Source organism: Lissotriton vulgaris, chromosome 6, assembly GCF_964263255.1.
Source record: "Lissotriton vulgaris chromosome 6, aLisVul1.2, whole genome shotgun sequence".
NCBI classification, from domain to species: Eukaryota; Metazoa; Chordata; class Amphibia; order Caudata; family Salamandridae; genus Lissotriton; species Lissotriton vulgaris.
In genome coordinates this window covers 330,168,044-330,192,461 of record NC_141694.1, presented here as the reverse complement: position 1 = coordinate 330,192,461, position 24,418 = coordinate 330,168,044, and the positions used below count along the sequence as shown (strand labels likewise).

The window sequence follows — 24,418 nt, the reverse complement described above, 5'->3', positions numbered from 1 at the left end:
CTTTCACCTTGAGATCTCAAAAAACCAAGACACCACACAACTAATTTCAGATCTTGAAGCTGTGGGACTAATACAGCTCATTAACTCGCCGACCCACCAAGCCGGCCATACTTTAGACGGCATATTTACAAATAACCCTCTGGTAAATATCTCCCAGATAATTCCTTTGATTTGGTCTGACCATTCAGCCATTTGTTTTACAATACAAACCACTGTCACTAAATCGAACACTGATGCACCAGCTCGTCTGACATACAGAGACTGGAAAAATATTGATATATCTCAATTGTCAGATATGATACAAGATACTTATATCCCTACTGAGCAAGACCCCACCAAAGCATCTTTAAACTACCAGCTCAATCTAGACTTAGCCTGTAACAAACTAGCCCCTTCCAAAACTATACACCGAAATAGAACAACTCCTTCAGCCCCATGGTTCACGGAGGCCCTACGCATGCAAAAACAACATTGCAGGAACCTGGAAAGACAATGGCGCCGTAACTACAGCCCGGCAGACAAATCCACCTATAAAAATGCCCTCGCTATCTATAAAAGAGAGATAACTACTGAGAAAAGTCACTACTATGTTACTCAGATCAACCAGGCAAAAAATTCATCGGGAGAATTATTTAGGGTAGTAACCACCTTATCTAACCCCCCGACGACGCCCCTAGAGACTTCTCAAGCACTGACCGATGCCTTGGCTAGCTTCTTTGAGCAAAAAGTCAGTTCCATCTTTCAGACTTTTTCACGCTCTAATCCGCGACAACCTGTGACTTTCTCCTCTACCAGCAATTCACCAACCTTTGCATCCTTTCAACCGGTAGACAAAGATCATATTCAACGTCTAGTAGTCAGCACCAAATCTGGCTCCCCCCGGGATCCCTGCCCCCCTTCCATTCTTAACCGCATACCAGAAGCAATATCCCCTTCATTAGTCACAATATGCAATGCCATGTTCTCTACGGGAACATATCCTTCTGTCTGGAAAGAAGCAATAATAAAACCTTTGCTGAAAAAACCCACGCTAGACCCTCTCATACCAGCAAGCTACAGACCAATTGCTTGTCTCCCGTTCCCAGCCAAGATTTTTGAGAAATCCATGAACCAGCAGCTGTCAAAATTCATAAACACCAACAACCTGCTGGACGACACTCAGTTCGGTTTCAGGCAGGGACATGGGACTGAGACGGCACTACTGAAAGCCGCTGATGAAATTAGAATAACTATGGACAAGGGAGGATCAGCTGTCTTGATACTCCTGGATCTCTCCGCCGCTTTCGACACGGTCGATCATATCATTCTGATCGACCGTGTCGCAGCCCTGGGAATAGGAGGAATGGCCAAAGACCTGATTGCCTCATTTCTCGCCAATCGGCCTCAGATTGTCAAAATGGGTAACTACACCTCCCAGACCTTTTCTCTCCCTTGTGGAGTCCCACAGGGTTCCTCGCTAAGTCCGACGCTTTTTAATATCTATGTATCGGACTTGGCGAGGGTGATAAAATCGTATGGCATTGCATTGACCACATATGCCGATGACACGCAATTAGTGCTATCGGTACATGACAACGGAACCAGCGTGGCAGCCAATTTCCGGGAAGGCATGAAGGCAATAAGCTCCTGGATGTCATCAAATTGCCTCAAACTTAACTCTGATAAAACGGAGGTGATGACATTCGGGAGCTTGAGACCAGCATGGTCCCCACAATGGTGGCCACCGGAGTTGGGATCCCCCCCCGAACCTGTGACTAAGGTCCGTAACTTAGGAGTTATCTTTGATAACAAACTGACCTTCCATCACCACGCCAATACGGTGACATCATCAGCATTCTTTATACTCAAAAGAATTAAGAAACTTCTCCCATATCTCCCACAATCAGCGGGCAAAACCCTCATTAGTACTCTTGTATTCTCAAAAACGGACTACTGTAATTCCTTGCTTCTCAACGCGCAGGAAGGAGTCCTTAATAAATTCCAAACCGTCCAGAACGCGGCTGCAAGAATTTTACTCTCAATCCCCAAATTTACCTCAGTATCCCACCGTCTCAAAGAACTCCACTGGCTTCCAATCAGAAGCCGAATAAAATTTAAGGCTCTTTGTATAGCTTACAAGACCCTAAATTTTCCAGGCCCTAAGTTCCTTAAAATAGCTCTTCATCCTCTGGAGCACCGCAGAACACTTCGATCCTCAACCACTTGCATGTTGTCTGTTCCTCGGACAAAAAAAGCGACTTGGGGAGACAGGTGCTTCACTACAGCTACTGCCAAGTTATGGAATACCCTCCCACTGCACATCAAAACTGCCCCCACCCTCATTAAATTTCGAAAGAGCCTCAAGACTTGGCTTTTCTCCTCTGTTTAACCATCCTCTTAGAGTAAGAGTTCCTTGAGCAATAGCGCCGAGACACCCGTATGGGTATTTGCGCGCTTTAAAAATAGCAAAAAATAAATAAATAAATAAATAATGTCCTTCTGGAATTTGGCTTGACCTGCCAAACCCTAGTGAGACAATTGGCATATTTAAAAACTTTATATTCCTTTTATTCTTCCTAACTTGGCAAGTAAGTGCTGGCAAGAACTAATGAAATACAACTATGCAAGTGTCTGGAGAAACTATTTAACTGAGAGTCTTCAGACTTTTCATGTTCTGCCCTTTGACGATTCGAATATAAACAAAACTTCTCTCATGGTTTCATGGGGATAGTAAATAGATCAACTACATTTCTATAATTATTGTTAGACATGGAGGCTCTTGTGGGGGAAAAGCATGCTTGGTCGGTCATCAATTAGTTAAACAAGGTAGAGCTTCAATCATATCTATTGACACACCTTCAGCAATTTATCAAGGACCAATTTCTTAGGTTAAGATTTTGTAGATCTCCAACAAAGGATGGAACCCCAGTTTGGATACAAAAATGGCCATCGAACAGCTGCTTTCTCTGTGGCGCCCCAAATGAAACTCTATTACTCCTGGTGTGCATTTGCCCATGTATGCTAAAAGAGCGGCAAGCCCTGATGAAACCTGCTTTTAATAATCAGGCAGTGAGAAACAGGCCTCATGCTATAACATGTTGTCTTTCCAGGCAATTAGCTCGCCTAACCACCCAATTTGTTAAGTTTATTCACACAAGCGATAACATGCTGAACCAGGACTTAAATCTCCCATAGCCTGGGAAGCATGCAGGCACATTATTCACTATGTCATAGGCGCGTACAACATAAAGTACATAGGCACTTGACTGATTAAGATACATTTTATGCTTGATTGAGGTTGAGTTCAGTAAATTCTTATTCGTTCGGAAGCATGTTTTAGAAGATTAATATGTTGTCATATCATAGTTTTAATTGTTTTATTGGATTCATGAATTGGGATTTTTAAAGATGTTAATATGTGGTATTAACTCTTTGAATGGCATTCTATTATATACAATTTGATATAAAGCTTTACTTTGTATGATGTGTATATGTGTATACGTGGTGTCCATGCTTCCAGTACGGCATGTTACCTCAAAGCTTCATAACATTTGTAGCAATACTGCTTTGAGTTTTATGGAATTTTAACAGCATTTAATATAGCATTCCCTTTGTAAATTATTATAGGTCTTAATGTGCATATAGCTTCATATCTCTAATGATTTTCATTAATCAGTCAATAAAGATCTCATTAATACGCTGATAGCCATTTTCTCTTGTTATATGAGATCACTCCCTTCAAAACCTAAATTGTTTTTGAAGTAATTGAGAATCTGCATAGGAAATAACTCCCATTAGAATAAAAAGCTGATTTCCCTGTAGATTGTTTATTGCTCGCCCATTTCCCCAAAGAGTCCTTCTAGTATTTTGCATGCCTCATTTGCTGGAAAAGTCCACCAGCTATATGGCACGAGTCTGCCACTGCCATTATTACCCTAGGAAACATCATGTTCGGTCACCTCTGTGCAGCGCATAAGTGGGAACTTGTAACTCAAATGATGTTATATGGCACCAAAAAATGTTTCTGTGGTACGAAGCTTGCAGATTGACTTTTATACATTCATAGCTAAAATTCTGTAATTTAAACAAGTATCCATCATAACAAACTTCACTGAACCTTTGTAACAGTTTCTTCTTCCCAATTAGTTACTCCACCTTTTTACTGTATTTTCAGCCTAGAGTAACCCAATCCTCTATTTAGTGAAGCCATGAAAGGAGGTGGGACAGCACTGTGTAGCATGCTAAGATGGTTATATTGCTAGAGGTGCTGGCAGGCATACTGTTTTTCAGCTTTTCCATTGAATGTTAGTATATGTATCTATGGTGAGCAAGAACATTGCATGGTATCGTCACTTGATTGTGGGTAGGTTTAATTATTGCATGACAATAAAAACATTGAAGTAATATGTACATTCCACATTTGTGCTCATGGGTCTGAAATGTGACCGGATCTCGTTACACGAACATTAAAAAAAAATAGTTCTTGACGTGTTTTTGTGTATAACCTGCATTCTTAGAGGGCGTTTTCACTTGTGGAGCTCAAGGCAGTTTTGTGTTATTTATCAAAGCAAAAGAAAGCGTCAGAGTTCGGTTTCTAAACTAATTGTATGAAATTTGTTCCTGGAATATTCTATATTCATCACGCAGCTCTAGTGCTAAAAGTTTGTGTCATGGCTTGGCCCGAATAGATCTCACGAAATGCCTGGTTATTTCCTTTTGATAAACACACAAAAACCACAATGGCTAATTTATTTTCCGAGGTTTAAAGAGATAATCTCTGTTGTAGCTGTTGCATTTTACATTTGTAAATGTAAATTATGTCTACTTTTTGTTGCATTCTTTTGCAGCTAATGAAGCAGGAGAGACACCGCTAGACATTGCCAGACGCCTTAAGCATACACAGTGTGAAGACTTGGTAAGTTTTTTACTAGTTTTATTTAGATTCTTCTTTAAAATCAAATCATCAATAAGGAATTTGAAAGAGTCAAAAAAGAAACTGATGGCATGTAAATGTTTTAACGAACAACAGATCTGAAATGATAGTCCATTTGTAGTACCCACCGAGGCATTATTCCATACTTGAAAACTGTTTATGAATTGCAAACAGATATAGATGAGCCCCATACATACACAGCTAAGTGCAGTGCTCATTTCCCTTATGTGTTGAACTATAACTGCCTTTGGTGTAAGTTTCTTAAATGCACGTGAGATTTGCCAGGACTTGGAAGTGTTGCCCCTATTCACAAAGTCATTTTCACAGGTCACTCCAACTAACCGGCAAATTGATTTCTACAGGAGTAATAATCCTTGTAAATCGCAGCAAGTGGTTTTAAACTTGTAAAAGGATTTCATTTTCCGGGGGATGGGAGTGGGCGTTCGAAGGATGAAGTCCACTGGAAAGTTTTGTAGCACTCACAGATGTACTTGTTTTCGGTATTCATAATCGGTTCCACAAGAATTTCACTTTCTGGAACTAATTGGAGTTTTACTTCTGTTATGGATAGAACTAAATCTGTTTCCTGGATGGGAATGGGAATGAAATATACCCAACGTCTGCGAGGATGGGGTTGTGGCTTCCTCCACAAGGAAATATACCTTTTCTGAGGAGGAAGAAAAACATGCAGTTGCCCTAAAGCAGTGTGTTCGTTAAGGCTCACTTTGTACCTTTAATCTGAAAGAAACACATAGTGATAGATTCCTTACCTTAGAATTACCCCCAGGTGTCAGACTGGATCCGGAACGTTTTTGTCAGCATTACCCCTGCGCGTCGGTAGGGGGCGTTGTGTGGCTCCATGTCCGTCGTTGGCGTCGTGGTCGCCGAGATGACGTCTCTGGTGCTACTTAGACGCCGCCTACGCGCAATGACATCAGTTCTTTCTTTTTTCGCTCAGGCAAGCTCAGATCCGGGAAGAGCTGGAACCCTTTTTTTTTTTGGGAGGCTTTTTGTCTCCAATTTTTTCATCGAGTTTTCGACTCCTAAGGTGCAGTTAGGATGCCTGGTTTTAAGTCCTGCAAGGACTGTCACCGTATGATGTCGGTGATGGACCCGCATTGAGTGTGTCTTTTCTGCCTGGGGCGCGACAATGACCCCAAGACGTGCCCCGACTGCCGGGCCATGGCGCAGAAAACTTTGCGGGAGTGGCCCCGAAAGTTGCTGAAAGTCGGCTCCACGCCCATCGATGTCCCTTGGGAGGTCGAGAGACCGTGCGCGGAGTCATCCCCATCGGTCTTCAGGGTCACAGTCTTTGCACTCGGGGTCAGGTAAGGCGAAGCACAAGAAATCGAAGAAACAACATCGTTCTCCGACCTCTCGCCTGTCGCGCGAGGGGTGGGTGGTGCCTCCCCCGCGGCTCTGGCGGAGCCTGTGCAGTTGCCACCAGCCTACCTGCCCGTTCGGGGTGCGCCTTCGACCCCGGCCCAGATTCAGGAATTCCTTTCGGCCATGGCTCGCGTCTTAGGTCCGTCGGGTCCCACCGGTGCGCCTTAGAGTCCCGCGTGGGGGGCCTCGCCTTTCACACACCGGTGGCTCCGGCCCCGTCATCTGCTCCGGCAATCCGGGACCCCCCTGGATCCATGCCTGGATCTCGGTCGATGCCAGTTGACCTTGTAAGACCTCCACCGACATCGACCCTGCTGCACCACTTCCGACGTCGCCCGCTCCTCGTGATGATGTCTGCCCCGGTTTCAGCCCCGAAGTGGACGCGGCGTCACTCTATGCCGTTTTCGACACCTCTCGGAGATTTCTATCCATATGTCCCTACCCCTTATTTTCAGCCTGTCCACCAGCCTGATGAGGAAGGGGAGACTGGGAGGGGTCTGAGGACCCTCTCGCAGCTGCTTGCGAGTCTGAAAAGGACTGGGCAGAGGAGTTGGGGAATGCCAGTGGTCTGGATATCTCACCAGACCTTGGCATGCTATCTCCTCCTATTGTGGCTATGGAGGAGGTGCAAGTTACGCAGTGGTGTTGCGTAGGGCGGCGGAGCCCCTCCACTTTGAGCTATCAGGACTAACCTCCTGACGGAAGTTCTTCAGCCAGCAGCTACTTCTGCGGAGCCGCTGCTTCTGTCAGGTGTCGCCCAGCTCTTCGGGATCCGGGTGATGCTCAAAGGGTCCACCTCCAGACCTCCCCAAACTCGGTTCACACTTCTACCCAGAGCTTAGAGGTAGTCTGGCGAGGTAAAATTATTAAGGCCGGGATGGCGCGGCCGGAAAGGTATCAACCTGAAAAACAAAGGAAGAACTCGTTACAACCACTCTAGGGCACCTCTCTACGGTGACTTCTCTAATGAGACGATAATCGTACCTCGCTAAGAGTACCGGTGCAGAACAACCAACGCGGTCACCTGACGCTTTTCTCATGCGTGAATCCCTTGAGAGGTATCAGAGTCTCACACCCCGAAGACACTAATAAGCAAGTCAGGTTTCGCCCTTCACCGGTTCTAACAACAAGATCAACTAAGGTTCACCAACCCCCTCCTCCTGTTCGATCACAGAAGCAAGAGCTGGAATCCAAGGTTATCGCTCCAGAGCCCGAAACAAACGAGTAAACATAGAAAAAAAAGAAGAAACAAAAACCATGAGGCTCAAAAGGAATGGGAGTCTCATTGCCTACCGCCAACCACCAATGGAGTCTACAGTGTCACTGGGCTCCCCTGTTGACAGTAAACCGGCTCCTCTCCTTGTCCTCGTAGCGTTGCTCGCAAAAAAGGCTTCCCTCAGCCTTACCTCCCCAAGTCTGGCAAAAGAAAACCCTGTCCGGCGTCCGTGTCTTCGCGCTCACTACAGCGAAGCACCACAGCGCGTGCCAGCCGACCTGCCTCCTCCGTCCAGGAATCTCGAATCCAAGGTGGTTGTGTCTTTGCGCCGAACAGTCCCAGCGAAGCACCACACCACTCCACTCCAGTGGGGAGAACGCCCCCTCACTTCACTGCCAAAATGGTAAAGGTTCCGACCCAGCCGGGTCAACCAGCAGAACGTCCATGTCTTCGCGCATTTACCAGCGAAGCACCACGGAATGCACAAAGACTAACGGGCAGCCGCACCGCTAGCTCACTCCACAACACAGAATCCGATGCAATTCTACTTCCGGGTTCAGTCTGTATATGTAGCTCCCGTCTCCATGTCGCCGGGACTTCTGGGACATGTAGTCCTTCACACTAGGCCGGGATGGGATTCAGATCCTGACAGCTTCCCTTCAAAGAAGCACTTTCTGATGTTCTTTTGGGCACTTGGTCGAGGCTCACCACAGGGGCTTCTGTGGATCGGAACGTGACACGACCCATCGCCCCACTCTGGGTGACCCCATTTTCCTCTCCCAACACCCACTCCTGAGAGTTTGGTTGTCCAAGATTCAGCTTCCCCGACTGCCTTCCCTTCCGCACCCCCGGATAGGGAATCTAAGAAACTAGATCAGTTCAGAAAGAAGATTTTTTTCTTCGGCCAGTTCTGCGCTGCGGTCCGTGAACACTGCATGCTTCTTGGGCTATTATTCCCACTCTCTGTGGGATACGGTGACGCAAGTGCTGCCTCAGTGTCCAGAGGAGACCCTGACAGCTCTCTCCCAGGCTATTGCAGAGGGCAGAGACGCAGTTCATGATTCGTTGTGGCCTAGACACTGCGGACCTACTGGGCAGATCGATGGCAACGACGGTGGCGGTTCGACCCCACGCCTGGTTGAAGACACATGGATTATCGGGGGATGTCCAAAACACACTTATGGACATGCCCTTTGATGGCTGTCGCCTCTTCAGCGACAAAGCAGATCACGCGTTGGAGGGGATTAAGGACTCGCGGGCTACGGCCAAGTCCTTGGTGCTCTCCACAGTTCGCCCTCCTCCGCCGGCTGCTTTTCGCTCCTTTCGTGGCACCGGAAGTGTTCACAACAGAGCCACAAGCCTGGTCAAAAAACATCCCAGTGTGGCCGCAGAGGCGGGTTACGCTGTGGCGGACCAAGGGTTCAGCGGGCGGGTCAGTCTACCTCCACCCCAGCCACTACTGCCTCCAAACCTTCCTAGTCCGAGCTTTCAGGCCCATCAGATGCCAGTGGGCAGCAGGCTTGACCATCACCTCCCCCACTGGCACACCATCACATCAGACAGGTGGGTTTTAGAAATAGTCTGAAGGGGCTACTCCCTCCCCTTTGCGACCACTCCTCCAGCCATGCCACCTTAATGCCTCCGCATGTCAGGGGATCTCTTGGTGCTTCTTCAGCAGGAAGTTGCGGCCCTCTTGGACAAGGGGGCCATCGAGCGCGTTCCAACACCAGAAGTAGGTCGTGGTTGCTATTCCCTCAACTTTCTGGTGCACATAAGGACAAGGACCTGCGTACTATCCTAGATCTCCGGGACGTCAATTGCTTCCTCTGCAAACAAAAGTTCAAGATGCTCACTTTGGCTCAGGTCTTGTCTGCACTCGACCCACAAGACTGGATGGTAGCGCTGGACTTGCAGGATGCTTACTTCCACATCCCAGTCCTGCATGCCCACCGGCCTTACCTACGGTTCATGGTAGGCCACAAGCATTTTCAGTTCACGTGCTCCTTTTTGGCGTTATCAGAGCCCCTCGAGTGTTCACGAAAGCGAAGGAGGTGTTTGCAGCGCATCTGCTCAGATCAGGGGTTTCAGTCTTCCCCTATCTCGACGATTAGTTTTTGATGGCGGGCTCGCCCCAGACAGTCATCTCCTACCTCCAGACTACGGCTGACCTCCTACATTTCTGGGGTTTTCCATCAATGTGCCGTAGTCGCACCTGATTCCCTCTCAGAAGCTCCTCTTCATCGGAGAGGTTCTGGACACGGCGCAGTTTTGGGTGTATCCTCCAAAACAGCGAGTCCTGGTTATTTGGGCTCTGATTATGATCTTTCAGCCCTTATCCTGGGTTTTGGTCAGAGTGACCCTGAGGCTGCTGGGCCTCATGGCATCCTGCTGATCAATCAAGCCAGATGGCATCCCTGCAGTGGGACCTGAAGTTCCAGTGGGTGCAGCATCAGGCGCGACCGGGCCCAAGTCATTCTTGTGGCCCCAACTGGGCTCGAAGAGTTTGGTATCCCGAGCTAATCAGAATGAGCATCGATCCTCCGATCAGACTGCCTCTTCAGGAGGATCTTCTGTCACAGCAGCAGGGGAAGGTCCTCTACCCGAACCTTTTAAGCCTCCACCTCCATGCGTGGAGATTGAGCGGCGACAGTTGACACCTTTCAGTCTGCCTCCCGAGGTCTGTGATGTCATTCTGGCAGCCAGGTGTCCCTCCACTAAGGTGGTATACGCCTGCAGGTGGAACACATTTGTGGCAGGGTGCACAGAAAAGGCTGTGGATCCCCTTTCGGCCCCACTTTCTGAGGTCCTTTTGTTCCTTCTCTCTTTAGCCCAGCAGGGCTCTGCTCTGGGCTCTATCAAAGGTTATCTTTCTGCCATTTTGGCCTTTCCCCTTCTCCCTGATCAGCATTCTGTTTTCAAGTCCCCTGTTGTAAATAGATTTCTCAAAGATATTACACACTTTTTCCCTCCTATTTAGTTTGTGATGCCGCAGTGGAACTTGAATCTGGCTCTTACGTATCTCATGTGTGCTCCTTTCGAGCCCCTTCATAACTGTCCTCTTCGTCTCTTGACCCTGAAGACTGCCTTCCTGGTTGCTATCACCTCCGCTAGGCGGGCGAGTGAAATTCAGGCTTTTTCTTGTAAGCCTCCTTTTCTGTCGGTCCATCTGGACAAGGTTGTGCTCAGGCCCCGCCCTTTTTGCCAAAAGTTGTTATGCCTTTCACATTGGGCAGACTTACCTTGAGGCTCCACCGTCTGGACCCAAAACATGCACTTTCCTTTTATCTCAACTGCATACAGCAGTTCCGGGTGGATGACCAACTCTTTGTTGGCTACGTTGGCACCAAGAAAGGTCGGGCGGTGCATAAGAGGCCTATCTCCAGCTGGGTCATCTTATGTCTCAAAGCCTGTTACTCGTTGTCTAAAAAAGAACCTCCAGTGGGGCTGTGTGCTCATTCCACTAGAGCAACTGCATCCACTACTGCATTGGGACGTGGTGTCCCCCTGCAAGACATTTGTCAGGCAGCCACATGGGCCTCGCTACACACAGTTACTAAGCATTACTGCCTGGTCAGCCAAGTGCGGAGAGGCGGCTTCTTTGGCCATTCTCTTCTCCAGGACTTTCTGGTGTGATCTTGGTTCGCAGACCCACCACCGGGGTTGGTAGTGCTGGGGTATCTATTCTAAGGTAAGGAATCTATCACTATGTGTTTCTTTCAGGTGAACAAGTTACTTACCTTCCGTAACGATATAGCTGAAAGAAACATGTTAATGTTAATTTTCTTACCTTAGAATATCCCCTAGAATATCCCCAAGCGTCAGACTGGATCCGGAAAGTCTTCGCTAGCAGTACCTCTGCACATCAGTAGGTGGCGTTGTGCGGCTCAGCTTCCGTCGCTCGCTTCGTATGCGCCGAGATGACATCAGGGAGACTGTAGGAGAATAGGGTCTGCAATCCTATGGTCATCCCAGATTTTTGCTTTTTGCTTCACTGGTTTACTACTTTCCCTGGCTGTGGGCCTGCTAATCAGACCCACAGCCTAGCTGTTCTCTCTCTAAATTGACATCCATGTACTTTAGGTGCATTTACCAATTGGTATTGGGTCATTCTTGTAAGTCCTTGTACAGTGTACCATAGGTACCCAGGGCATAAGTGAACCCAAGGGCTACCAGGGGCTGCAGCATGTATTATGCCACCCCTGGCTGGCCATCCAAATCTGACACAACTGGCTGATCAATCAGCTGGGGCAAGGTGGTGTAATCACCCTTTGCTTTAGATATAGTATACCTATATCTAAACCTAAAATGGACACATATACTCCTGTAAGTCACTCCTATGGTAGGCCTTAACAATCCTGGAGGCAGAGTGCTTGGAATTATGTGAGATGGTGCTCTAGCATGAGTTGAGCCTGTCTGCAGCTTTTGGAACTAAGTCCTTTAGCTGTTTCCATGATAACGCTATACCATATACTCTTAAGTGCATTATAATCCTCGTGGTTCTTGCTAACTTTGGCATAGCATTATCAAAACATGTCGAGTAAGGTGTCATACGAATTGGAATACTACCCCCTCGGCAATTCTGGCGACGGGGGTAGCTTTCCACCCTTTTAGAGGGACACAAATGTATGTAACTGTGAACCCCGGTTAAAGTTAACTCGAGCCTCAGCATCACAAAATGGATGCTGCCACCACAGACACAAGTCTGACCTGCTGCTGGGAGTCCTTCCAGCGAGGGAGGCCTGGACAAAGGGTTTCCTGCCTTGGGAGGTGCTAGCACCACCCCAGGCAGGATTTTGTGTATTGGGTAGGACAGGCCTGAAAGGAATGAGACATGCCTGGCACACACAAGATGACCTGTGCATACACCGGCTCAAACCAGTTGCTGAGGCACTCCAGCCCCAGCTCTGGCGCGAAACCGGACAAAGGATAGGGGGTGTAACCACCCCCTTCCTGGTCCCACCCATAGGAGGGACCTAGTGATAGTACAGCCCCCGTTAGGAGAATAAAGGTAGGAGCTGGTCCCATTCCAAATTAGATTAATCCTGATTTGAAACTCTACAAGAAGAAACTCTGGACTTCAACGTTCTGCTCCACAGAAGACGGAAGAAATCTCCCTTGTGGCCAAGGAGTGACCACCCTGCACAAGCAGGCACCATCAAGCGTTCTAGCCGTTCAGTTTTTCGTCTAACCCGGTGGATCCAGACTTCAGAGCCCGACGAGACCCTAACTTCCAGACCTCTCTGACCTCAACTCACATCTGCAGCACAGCTGAGATCCTGGGGTGCGACGAGACAAGTGGGACCGGCCATCTTGAAGAAACTGCACTTCGCTTCCAGCACGACTTCAGAGGCATCCTCGACGAAGTGCTTTGGGGATTGAGAAGCCCCAGCCCCGAGCAGCTCCTGCACAGAAGATCAGCCCTCCAGCATCCTCGAGATTTGCGTGGGGCCCTTTTGCTTGATTGCTGCTCGACGCGTTGTCTGGTCACTTGCCGGCTGGCTATTCGCCTCCTAGACGACGATCCTTGATATCTACACCACTGGTCTGGTTGCTCCAGACTGGCCCTTGCTTCCCTGCAAAGGGGAAGCACTCCGGACCCTCCTGGTCCACAGCAGACGCCTTTTCCACTCACACATGGGTTGCCTTTGCCAAGGCCTGTTGACGCCGAATCCGGAACCAACACCGCCGACAGCGAGAGCCTGCGTGGGACAGCTCGTGCCTCCATCCTGGTCGTCGAAGACACCTCCTGGTCCACGTGGCTGCAGAGTCAAGCGTCCACTCTTCACCTGATCGCAACAACAGCATCTGATTCCTTCCTGGTTCCACTCCAGTCACTGGCTAGTGACTTTGAACATTGTCCCCTCTGCTTTCATGTCTTCATCTTCCTTGATCCACCCTTGGATCACTCCGGACAGCTTCCTCCTGGTCGTCTGCAGCATCTTTCTTCAAGGCTCCATAGACTTCAACGCGGAAACCCGACACACTTTGACACCTATGCACCCGCAGCCCGTGGGTGAGGTAACAAGAGCATTTCGGTGCTCACAGGTAGATTGACTCTCCTAGTGTCCAGATTTCCAGTTGTTTTAGTCCTAGCTAGTCGTAATTTGTACTGTCCATTGACTTTGTTACGCATCTCGCGTGTGAGTTCACACTCTGCACACGCGTCCCTTGGGCCTCCTATTACTTACCTAAGGTTAGGATAGTGTAGTCCCAGCGATCATACAGCCTCTGGACAGCTCCATTCCTTCTATCGACTTTCTCAACCCACTTACTTAGTATATGGTTTGACGTCCCCTTAGGGCACCATTGTAATTCGTGCAACTTAAACATATTTTTCTTAAGAGTCTTGTCATGTGGTTAGCCCTCTGATCTCATAAAGAGTTCAGAGGTGTTTGCTATTAATAAATATATTGTTTATTTTCATAACAACCTGTGTGGTTTCCTTTCACTTGGTATTCAAGGGGTTATATGTGGTAAAACAGCTGGCTTCACATGCCAAAAGAGTTTAGCCTAAGACTGCTTTGTCCATGCTACCATTAGGATAGCTGGTCTATAAGGTTGACTTACAAATCACCATAAGGGTTGTTTGGACTGATACAAGGTGATCACTAGAACTAGTGAGCATCATATATCAGGCCAACTTCTCACAGAGACTACTTAGGTGCCACCCATGCGCGCTGACATCAGTTCTTTCTTTTTCTACGACAGTAAGCACAGATCCGGTTAGAGCACGTACCTTAATCACTTTTATGACTATCTTTTTGAGACTTTTGTCTCCTGTAAGTCTTCTCTGGTGCACATAGGGATGCCTGGTTTTAAGTCATGTGCGGACTGCCGTCGCAATATGTCGGTGGCGGACCCCCATGTTGTCTATCTCTACTGCCTGGAGAGCGACCACGACTCTCGGTCCTGTATGGACTGTCTGGCCCGAAGGCCTTGAGGTAGCGGCGCCGGAAGCATCTTGAGGTCCGGCACTTGTCCCAGCGCCATTCACGGTCCAGGGGCCGCTCCAGAGAACACTCGCGGGGTCACCATAATCGCTCCTCGGATTAGGGTAAGAGACGACATAAAAAGAAGTTGAAGAAGCATTGTCGCTCTCTGACGTCCCCCCGTCGGTACCCAGATGCGGACGAGGGGGAAAGGGTTCTGCCACTGCGACTCCTTCGGAACGCGGGAGTCTCGCAGCCTTACCCACCTTATCCGGGTCTGTCAACGACTCCCGCACAGGTGCAAGAATTTCTTGCTACCATGGACCATCTGTTTAGGCCTCGGCTCCCGCCGTTGCGCCCTTGGGCTTCCCCGGTCCTGTGTCAGGATCCTGTCAGTGCCGCCAGCAGCTCCGGTGCTGCAGGATCCTGTGCCGTTGGCTCCGGCCACGGCACCACAGGGTCCCACGCTGCTGACTCCGGCCCAAGCGCCACCCTCGGCTCCGCCTCCGGCGCCGCAGTGGATGCTATTTGTTCCGCCCCTGCCCCGGTTCCAGGACAATTTTGTCCCTTCCTGGGATCCGCTTTGGGACACGGCGCCGGTTCAACCCCCGTCCGGCGCCGTTTGTTCCTTCCCCTGTCCCTGCCCTGCCGCTGCGGTCTGTACCACATACGGCGGAGGTGGAGGACATCTGGGACCGGTCCGAGGACCCTCTTGCTCGTCAGTGTGAGTCTGAGCAGGACTGGGCGGACGGGTTAGAGGAGGCCAGCGGCCTTGATGTCTCCTCTGACCCGGGATTTGCCTCTCCCCCACCTACCATGGAGGAGTGCGCTTCTTACACCGTGGTGATATGTCGGACAACTGAGGTCCTTAACCTTGATCTCCCTGCTGTGCCCCTAAAACTAATCTCCTCACTGAGGTGTTCCATACGGCGTCCACTTTGTTGCAGCCCCTGCTGCTATTTAATGACGCCCTCACTGACGTCTTACTGGGCTCTTGGTCAAGGCAAGCCACAGGGGGCCCTGTAGAGAAGAACGTCGCCAGGCGGCATCACCTGGCGCTGCGTGGCCATACCTTTCTGACCACTCATCCTACGCCCGAGAGCCTGGTCATCCAAGCTTTGACGTCCCAGAGTGCCTTTCCCACGGCTTAGCCGGATAAGGACTCTAAGAAGCTGGAGCAGTTTGGCAAGTGGTTGTTCTCTTCGGCCAGCTTAGGGCAGCGGCCGGTGAACACTGCATGCCTATTAGCCGCTATTCCCATGCAGTGTGGTATATAGTTGCACAGGTGTTTTGTCAGTGTCCTGAAGAGATCCAAGCTGTGCTTTCCCAAGCTGTTGCCGAGGGTAAAGATGCGGCTAAGTTCGCCATTCGGTGTAGTTTGGACACCGCAGACTCACTAAGTAGAGCAATTTCTACGACTGTGGCGCTTCGTCACCACGCCTGGTTGAGATCTACCGGGTTCTCGCCAGATATCCAAAGGTCACTCATGGACATGCCCTTTGATGGCACTCGCCTGTTGGGCGAAAAAGCAGACCGTTCACTGGAGCGTTTTAAGGACTCTCGGGCCACTGCCAAGTCCTTAGGTCTTTCCACGAAAAGCCCAGCAACTCCTGGTTTTCGTTCCTTTTGTGACCACGGAAGGGCTGCCCAGGCACGTTCCTTCAGCAAGCCCGTGCAGAACCAACCTATGCGCTGACGCGGTTTCCGCAGGGGCGGGTCTGGGAATCAGCGTGGGGGTCAGTCCACCTCCGCCCCCCCCTGCTTCTACCTCCAAACCTTCCTAATCCGAGCTTTGGGGGCACACCACGCCAGTGGGTGGCAGGATCCGCTATCACCTCCCCCAATGACACGCTATCACATTGGACAAGTGGGTGTTGCAGATCATCTGCCAGGGTTAATCTCTTCCCTTTCATTCCACCCCTCCAGCCATGCCACCTCAGTAACGCTGCATGTCGGGGGAACACTTGGCACTTCTCCAGCAGGAAGTCACAGCCCTCTTGGCCAAGGGGTGCATTCCTGAGCCAGAAGTAGGGAGTGGTTGTTATTCCCACTACTTTCTGGTCCCCAAGAAGGACAAAGGAGGTCTGCGTCCCATCTTGGACCTCCAGAACGTAAACCGCTTCCTCCGGAAGACGAAGTTCAAGATGTTGACTTTGGCTCAGGTCTTGTCTGCTCTCGATGCAGGAGACTGGATGGTAGCTTTCGACTTGCAAGACGTCTATTTTCATGATACCATACAGCCGGCCCACTGGTGTTACCTGCGGTTCATGGTAGGCCACAAGCACTTTCAGTTTACCGTGCTCCCCTTTGGCTTTACCAGCGCCCCTCGGGTGTTCACGAAAGTGATGGCGCTAGTCGCAGCTCAGCTGCGCAGGTCGGGGGTCTCAGTCTTTCCCTATCTAGACGACTGGTTTTTGAAGGCGGGCTCTCCCCAAATGGTCGCCTCCCAACTCCAGACTATGGCCGACCTCCTGCATATGCTGGGGTTTTCCATCAATGTGTCGAAGTCACACTTGAACCCCTCTCAGAAGCTCCACTTCATCAGAGCGGTTCTGGATTCGACGCAGTTTCGGGTCTGTCCTCCCGAACAATGGATCCTGGATATTCAGGCTATGATTCCGATCTTTCAGCCTCTATCCCGGGTTTCAGTCAGGATGACCCATTCGGCTCCTGGCCCTGATGGCCTCCTGCATCCTGCTGATGCATCATGCCAGGTGGCATATGCGGGTTCTGCAGTGAGACCTAAAGTTCCAGTGGGCACAGCATCAGGGCAACCTGTCCAAGGCTGAAACACTACTACCGGACCCTCCCCTCCCTCTCCTCGCCCCCCCCCCCCCTTACGTAGACCCCGCCAACTGTTACACCACGCACCGCAGGACCCCAAGTTTGATATCCATTTCCCGTTACGCTTTTATTGCATTTGCTCCATTAACGTGATACAATAACAGAGACGGCATGATCACGCAATGTTTGAACGTTAACTTTCTCAGCGAACTGTTGTAATATACTTTGCGATCTACTCCATGCTCTATGTATGCATTTCTTTAACTACTGAATCCTCATACATCAAGACTCTGTATGGCATATGCTTGTTTTGCTTTTCTCCTTTGCACCGAATAAAAGATATATTTAAAAAAAAAAAAAAAAAAATCAGGGCAACCTGTCCAACCACGTCCAGATCTCGAAGGGCACTGCACAACACTTACAGTGGTGGTTCACGAACCGCGATTGAGTCTAAGGTAGATCCCTCTCCCTTCCCCAACCAGAGCTCACAGTGGTGACAGATGCATCCCTCCTGGGATGGGGTGGCCACATGGGAGAGTCGGAGATCAGGGGCTTCTGGTCTCCGGCGCAGTCCCGGCTCCATATCAACCTTCTGGAGCTGCGGGCGATCCGACTTGCTCTGAAAGCCTTCCTTCCCTCTGTCCGGGGACAGGTAGTGCAGGTGTTCACAGACAACACCAACACCATGTGCTATGGCAACAAACAGGGCGGGGTGGGGTCGTGAACCCTATGTCAGGAGGCTCTGCGCCTCTGGACATGGCTGGAACATCGGGGCATGTCTCTGGTGATTCAACACCTGGCAGGCTCCCTGAATGCCAGGGGCAGACGAACTCAGCCGCAGATGCATGCTGGATCATAAATGGCGTCTGACCTCGGACGTGGTGCAAGGTCTCTTTCTGCAGTGGGGAGAGCCTTGGTTAGATCTATTCGCCACCGAAGACAACACGCAATGTCATCAATTCTGCGCTTTGGAATTTCCAAGGCGGCACTCGCTCGGAGACGCTTTTCATTGCGAGTGGAGTTGCGGTCTGTTGTACACTTTTCTGCCCATATCACTTCTGCCCAGAGCACTGAAGAAGATCAGGCGCGACCGGACCCAAGTCATTCTTGTGGCTATGGATTGGGCAAGAAGAGTATGGTATCCCAAGCTAGTCAGTCTTGCAATCTGTCCTCCGATCCGACTGCCTCTTCGGGAGGATCTTCTGTCGCAGCAGCAGGGGAAGGTCCATCATCCGAACCTGTCCAGCCTCCGCCTACATGCGCGGGGATTTAGCGGTGACAGTTGACAGCTTTTGACCTTCCGGTCGAAGTCTGTGATGTTATCCTGGCAGCCAGGCGTCCCTCCACTGTAAGAAACATTAGTACTGATAGATTCCTGACCGCCCCACCGATCCTCCCCGTTCTGCGAACTGATTTCTCGGGTTAAGGTCATCCCTTTCAGGGCCCTAGTTTTATTTTTTATTTTTATTTTTTTATTATTCAGTTCATAGCAGATAGCATTTGTAAATCAAACAATTAAATCATCATAAGTGTAGGAATATTACGCAGTTATATGTAATAGCACCATACCTAATTCACATTCACATTGAGGCAAAAAAATTTGGGGGAAAAGACAGAGATAATCAAAGCAGCTTCATTTCAAATCGACATCTCGATATATTGTAACATAGGCTGCCAAATTGTAATCCCTATTTGTTTCTTCCGCAAAGATTTTGTGCGATACAAGCTAAATTCAAGATTAAACACATTATGAAACTTGGCATCCCACATTTCATATGATTGTGCCTCTGATTGCAACCACATAGAAGCGACACATAATCGGGCCACAGCCATAGCAATAAATATAAAATATCGAGAAGGATAGCAAATCTGCGTGGGTTCAATATCCTCACCCACACCTACTAACATAATCTCTCTAGAAATACGGGCATCGAACCCCGTGGTTTGCGATAGAAATTCTGAGATTCCTGTTGTGTACCCCACCCCACTTCATCATCTTGACCTGTGTATGGTATAGATTAAACATACTTTTAGTTAAAGTCTGTTTTTATTTCACCCCCGAAGAAGGGGGTACGCAAAGAAGGGTGACATATACACGGCGATAAGCCTACAACCCCAAAGGGGCCGGCCGCGTCAGAGAAAACGCAGTAAAAACAACTTGTAAAGCGTGTTTGCTTCTCGGCATTATACACAGCGTTCCACCTACAACCCAATAGGGCCGGCCGCGTCAGAAGATAGAAATAGCATTCTGTCATGCCCAATAGTCACTGCCAATAATACCTAATCCCTAGGGTCAAGTATAGACAAGTAACCAAAACTACGTGAACTACCGGACCAGAGTGGTCCAACTTACAACCAGGTGCCTAGGAGAAGGCAATAGAACAGCAAAGATAGCAGAAGAGAAGAAGAGGAAAGAATCAGGAAAGCGGAGAGAAAGGACCTTGAGAACAGCAAAGGGACCATTGGGGAAGAAGTCTACACAGACCCCGTCAGATTTGCTGTCAGTATAACTTTACTAGCCATATCTATAGATGATTGCACATATGAGCCATTATTACCAAATCTATCCCTCCACTTTGCATCATGCATCTCATCCTGCTGTGTCGCCTGCAATATGTCGTACAGTGCCCCAATCTTAGCTCTTTTAGACAATGACTCTAATAAATCATTGGTTGTTATAGAGGTATATCTGCAATGTTTGTGAAAAATCACGAATTTGCAAATATTTGAAAAAATCATACTTCGAAATTTTGTACCGTTCCACTAAATCTGAAAACGGAATAAGTATCCCAGCCTTATACATATCCCCTAGACGTCATATCCCCTTACCCTTCCAAGTAGCCATCTTTGTATCCCAAAACACCAGCGGAATTTCTGTGGAGTTTAAAGGCGTATAGTAGCCAATCCGATTTATAGATACGATTTTGCGTATCAACTTCCACGCCTTATATGCAGCAGAGGCAATTTTAAATCGAGTTCCTTTGAAATACCTTGGTTCGTAGAACTTAAGCAAGGCCTCGCTCGCCTGAGTCCCCAACAACATCTTATATATGTTATTAGCTTCAAATGGCCTTGCTTTATCCCCAACCACCAGATACTGCATATTCTGCGGAAGACAAACTAGATAATAAGAAACTAAATTTGGCATCCACCACGAGCCAATGGAAGCATCATATATTTTGAAGCACTCAGATTTTTCTTCCATCCCCATATAAAACTATCTGCAATAGACTGAAGCTGCTTTATTGTACCCGTGTCAACTCTGGCAGTACCGTCCTAAAATAGTACATTACCCGGGGAGGGCCCTAGTTTCAATGCACCATTGGTTAGTTTCTTGCATGGCACTGCGTTCCTGGCATGGAAAGTCATGTACAGAACTGACTTCAGCGTGCGTGGGCGGTTTCTAAGTAGGTCCTGCGACGAAGAAGGGGGTGTAATGATTTCCATTCTGCTCCCACTTTGATTCTCCAGTTGTTTAGCGTATTAGACGTTTTAGGCTGCTTTTGCTTTGCACAGCCACACATAACCCATTTGTTTTTGTGCCATTATTTTAGGAATAAGCTGTACATGTTGTTTATTATTTAGTGAGTCTTCTCAGGAGTCAGTCTGCACATTTTATAGAAGGTTGCCTGGAATGCATAACAACATAATGTACCGTTTTCTTTTGCATTGTAAGTTGCATAAATAAATCTTTTCGAACGCGGAGACTGAGGATCCAACAAGAAATCCGATAGGTCCATGTCTTATGACAGAAGGGAAACATGTTGCTTTACTGCAGACAGTGTGGAAAGTTCCAACCATTGTTGGCACAATTTCCCTACTGAATAGGTAGTGACTAGTGTTGTGTATGGGAATAACAAGGGTCAGGGCTTTCTGATAGATACATCTGCCCTGTGGATTCCTCACCTTGTAAATATCCCCCTGCGTCAGCAACATTCGGAAATTCTTTTGTAGCTTCGCGCCGACGTGGACCCAGATGTCATAGAGGCACGGCATCGCTCGCGACTCCGCTGACGTCACCGACGCCTATAATAGGCCCACGCCGGCATGATGACATCAGTTCCCTTTTTTCCGCGTCGTCGACGCTAACGGTTTTCTGGGATCGTCTGTAGCCTTGGCTGTAACTTTGTTACTTGCTATTTGTTTCTAGTATCTTTGTCTTCACTTTCTTTCGACATGTCTTCGAAGAAGACCGGATTTAAGGCCTGCGGAGAATGTAATAAGGTGATGTCCATTACAGATCCGCATGAATGCTGTTTGTGGTGTCTGAGCTCTGACCACGACGTCGAGCACTGCCAATCCTGCAGGAAGATTACACCAAAGGCCCTCCAGGAAAGAGAACCTAAACTTCTGGTTGCCAAGTTTAAAGAAGGAAAAGAAAAGAAGAAATCAAGATCGCGGACTCGACGTTCGAAGTCAAGGTCTCGCTCGAGGTCGCGATCGGATTCGTCCTCAGCCCATGCTTCAAGGTCTTCGAGGATGAAGCATAAGAAGAGAACCCATGAATCCCGACATCGATCGAGAAAGGAGTCAGTTTCCAAGCCGAAGTCGCAGGTGAAGCTGGTCGAGAATGTGGTTGTTTCTTCGGCTTCGGAGGAACAGGATGCCGAGGCTGAGGCGTCGCATGTGAATTCACCGAGTTCGCGGAAGCAGAAAGCTGTTCCATCTCCAGTCCCATCCCATCCTTCAGGTCGGGAGGATGAAGGTGAGGAGGAGGTGGTTGGAGAGGGAGGGGGAGAGGCTCCGTTGCCCGAAGGTCTGTCGACTCCGGTGCACCAGCCTGAAGAGGAGGTCGACGCCACTTCGGCTCCACGCCCTCGAGATCCGCCTGGGGGTTCGTATCCAGCCTTCCCAGATCCAGGTCAGGATCCTTCGCATTTGCTAAATGCGATGTTCGGAATTTATTCAAGGGCTATGTATCCCTCTGGGGCTCCTTCTGGTCCCATGGGTCCGATGGCATATGGTCTGGGTGTTCCTCAATCCTATGCACCTGCGCCCTTTATGCCGGCTCCGACGCCGCATTGGCATTATCCGAATCCGGCGAGGCCTTCAACTCCGAAGCCTTCGACGCCGAGGTCGGCGTCTCCGATTCCGTCGACGCCAGTCCCATCATCTTTGAAACCGAACCCTGATCGTCGTTGTGGATCTCTTCTTCGTCCGACGTCGGGTTCGACGCCGGCACCGGCTCCGTCGGAGTCGATTGCGGATCCGTCGGCTTCGAATGTGAAGCAAAGATCAAGGCGTGAGGCCCAGAGGTTGATGGAAGAGGAAAGATATCGTGAGGAAAATCTGGAGGAAGGCGAACTACAGGATTCTGAGGATCCTTTTGAGGACCTTTCTGTTGCTAGTGGCCTGGAACTATCACCTGATTGGGACCTTGCTTCGGTTTCTGATGAACCCTCAAGGGATGTGACTCCTTATCATGTGGTGATAAAGAAGGCTGCGGGCTTGTTGAACATTGCTCTACCGACTGCAGAATTTAAATCTAATCTGCTCACGGAGGTCCTTCATTCACCTTCTTCAGTGTCTGAACCATTGTTGCCCTTTAATGATGCCTTAAAGCATCCAATTTTGGAGATTTGGAAAAAACCTGTATCGGCTCCTGCTGTGTCTAGGGCAGTAGCTAGGAGATATAGGACAGCTCCTGAAGACCCGGAGTTTTTATCCTCTCATCCTCTACCAGAGAGTTTGGTGGTGCAGGCTGCCTGTTCCAAAAGATCTACGGGTGCATTTCCGCAGGTCCCAGCAGAAAAGGAGTCGAGAAAGCAGGATCAGGCTGCTAAGAAGGTTTTCTCTTCTGCCAGTATTGCTTTGAAATCCACGAATGCTACCTGTTTGATGGGGCGTTATATCCACGCTCTTATGGACACTGTGAAGCAGTTGGTGCCCAAGGTGCCTGAGGAGAGTAGGAAAGACTTCCAGGAGGTAATCTCTGATACTCAAGCTGCAGCAAGGCAGGTTATTTAAAGTGGATTGGACACGGCAGACTCTGTGGCTAGGGTCATGGGTTCTTCCGTAGCCACAAGAAGAGCTGCATAGCTGAAGTCAAGTGAGTTGTCCACAGATGTCCAGGCGGCATTGATGGATCTTCCATTTGACGGGTCTGGATTGTTTGGAAAAAAAGCGGACACTGCCTTGGAACGCTTTAAAGACAGCAGGGCGACTGCGAAGTAGTTGGGCCTTCAGTCCAGGGGCACTTTTGGTAGGCGTACAAGAGGATTTGGCAGATCTTCTTTTCGAGCCCATAAGTCAACCCAGCAGCAGCCGCAGCAGCAGCAAAACACGTTGTATAGATCTTATAAAGGCAAGCAGAGGTCCCGGGCTCGGGCCGTAACGCTTCCTCCTCCTCCTCCTCCTCCTCTTCCCCTTCCCAGCCCCCAGCCTCCGCAGCAAAGCAGCCCTAGATCCGCCATTCCGGCTCATGTGGGCCCAGTAGGGGGCCGGCTTACCCATTTTCTTCAAGATTGGGAATTGATAACATCGGATCTTTGGGTTCTCAATCTTGTAGAGAATGAGTATGCGCTTCCTTTTCTGGAGTTTCCCCCGAATTATCCTCCTTGCCAGGGTTATTGTTCGGAGGACCACCTGCTTCTCCTGCAGGAAGAAGTCCTGGCACTGTTTCGAAAAGGTGCAATAGAGGTGGTTCCGGAGCAGGAGAGGGGTCAGGGATGCTACTCCCGGTATTTCCTGATCCCCAAGAAGGATGGCAGGCTTCGGCCGATTCTGGATCTCAGGATCTTGAACCTTTACCTGAAACAGGAGAAGTTCAAGATGCTCACCCTTGCTCAGGTTCTTCAAGCGCTGCTGGAAGAAAACTGGCACAGAAAGTATCTCCGATTCACTGTTGGGTCACAACACTACCAGTTTGCGGTCCTTCCTTTTGGTCTTACTACTGCGCCTCGAGTCTTTACCAAGGTGATGGCTGTGGTGGCAGCACATCTCAGAAGGTCAGGGATACCTGTATTCCCGTATCTGGACGATTGGCTGATCAAAGCGCAGTCGCCGGAGAAGGTGCTCCATCATCTGCAAGTGTCAACTCAGTTGTTGCACAGGTTGGGTTTTTCGATAAATGTACCCAAGTCTCACCTGGTGCCCTCACAGCGCAACCTGTTTATAGGGGCAGTACTGGACACTACTGTATGTCGTGCATTCCCTCCTCCTCAAAGGATTTGCGACATACAGGAAATGATT

The 24,418-nt window shown here is 49.2% G+C and overlaps 1 protein-coding gene across 2 annotated transcripts in view; it reads left to right on the top strand.

The window, feature by feature from the left end:
• ASAP2 (ArfGAP with SH3 domain, ankyrin repeat and PH domain 2) overlaps window positions 1-24,418 on the top strand; it is a 1,186,778-nt gene that overhangs the window by 830,973 nt on the left and 331,387 nt on the right. For both annotated transcript variants that reach the window (XM_086926365.1, XM_086926364.1), the window contains exon 20: window positions 4,827-4,894. In XM_086926365.1, the coding sequence (XP_086782491.1) occupies window positions 4,827-4,894 (68 nt within the window). The remainder of the gene's footprint in view (window positions 1-4,826; window positions 4,895-24,418) is intronic.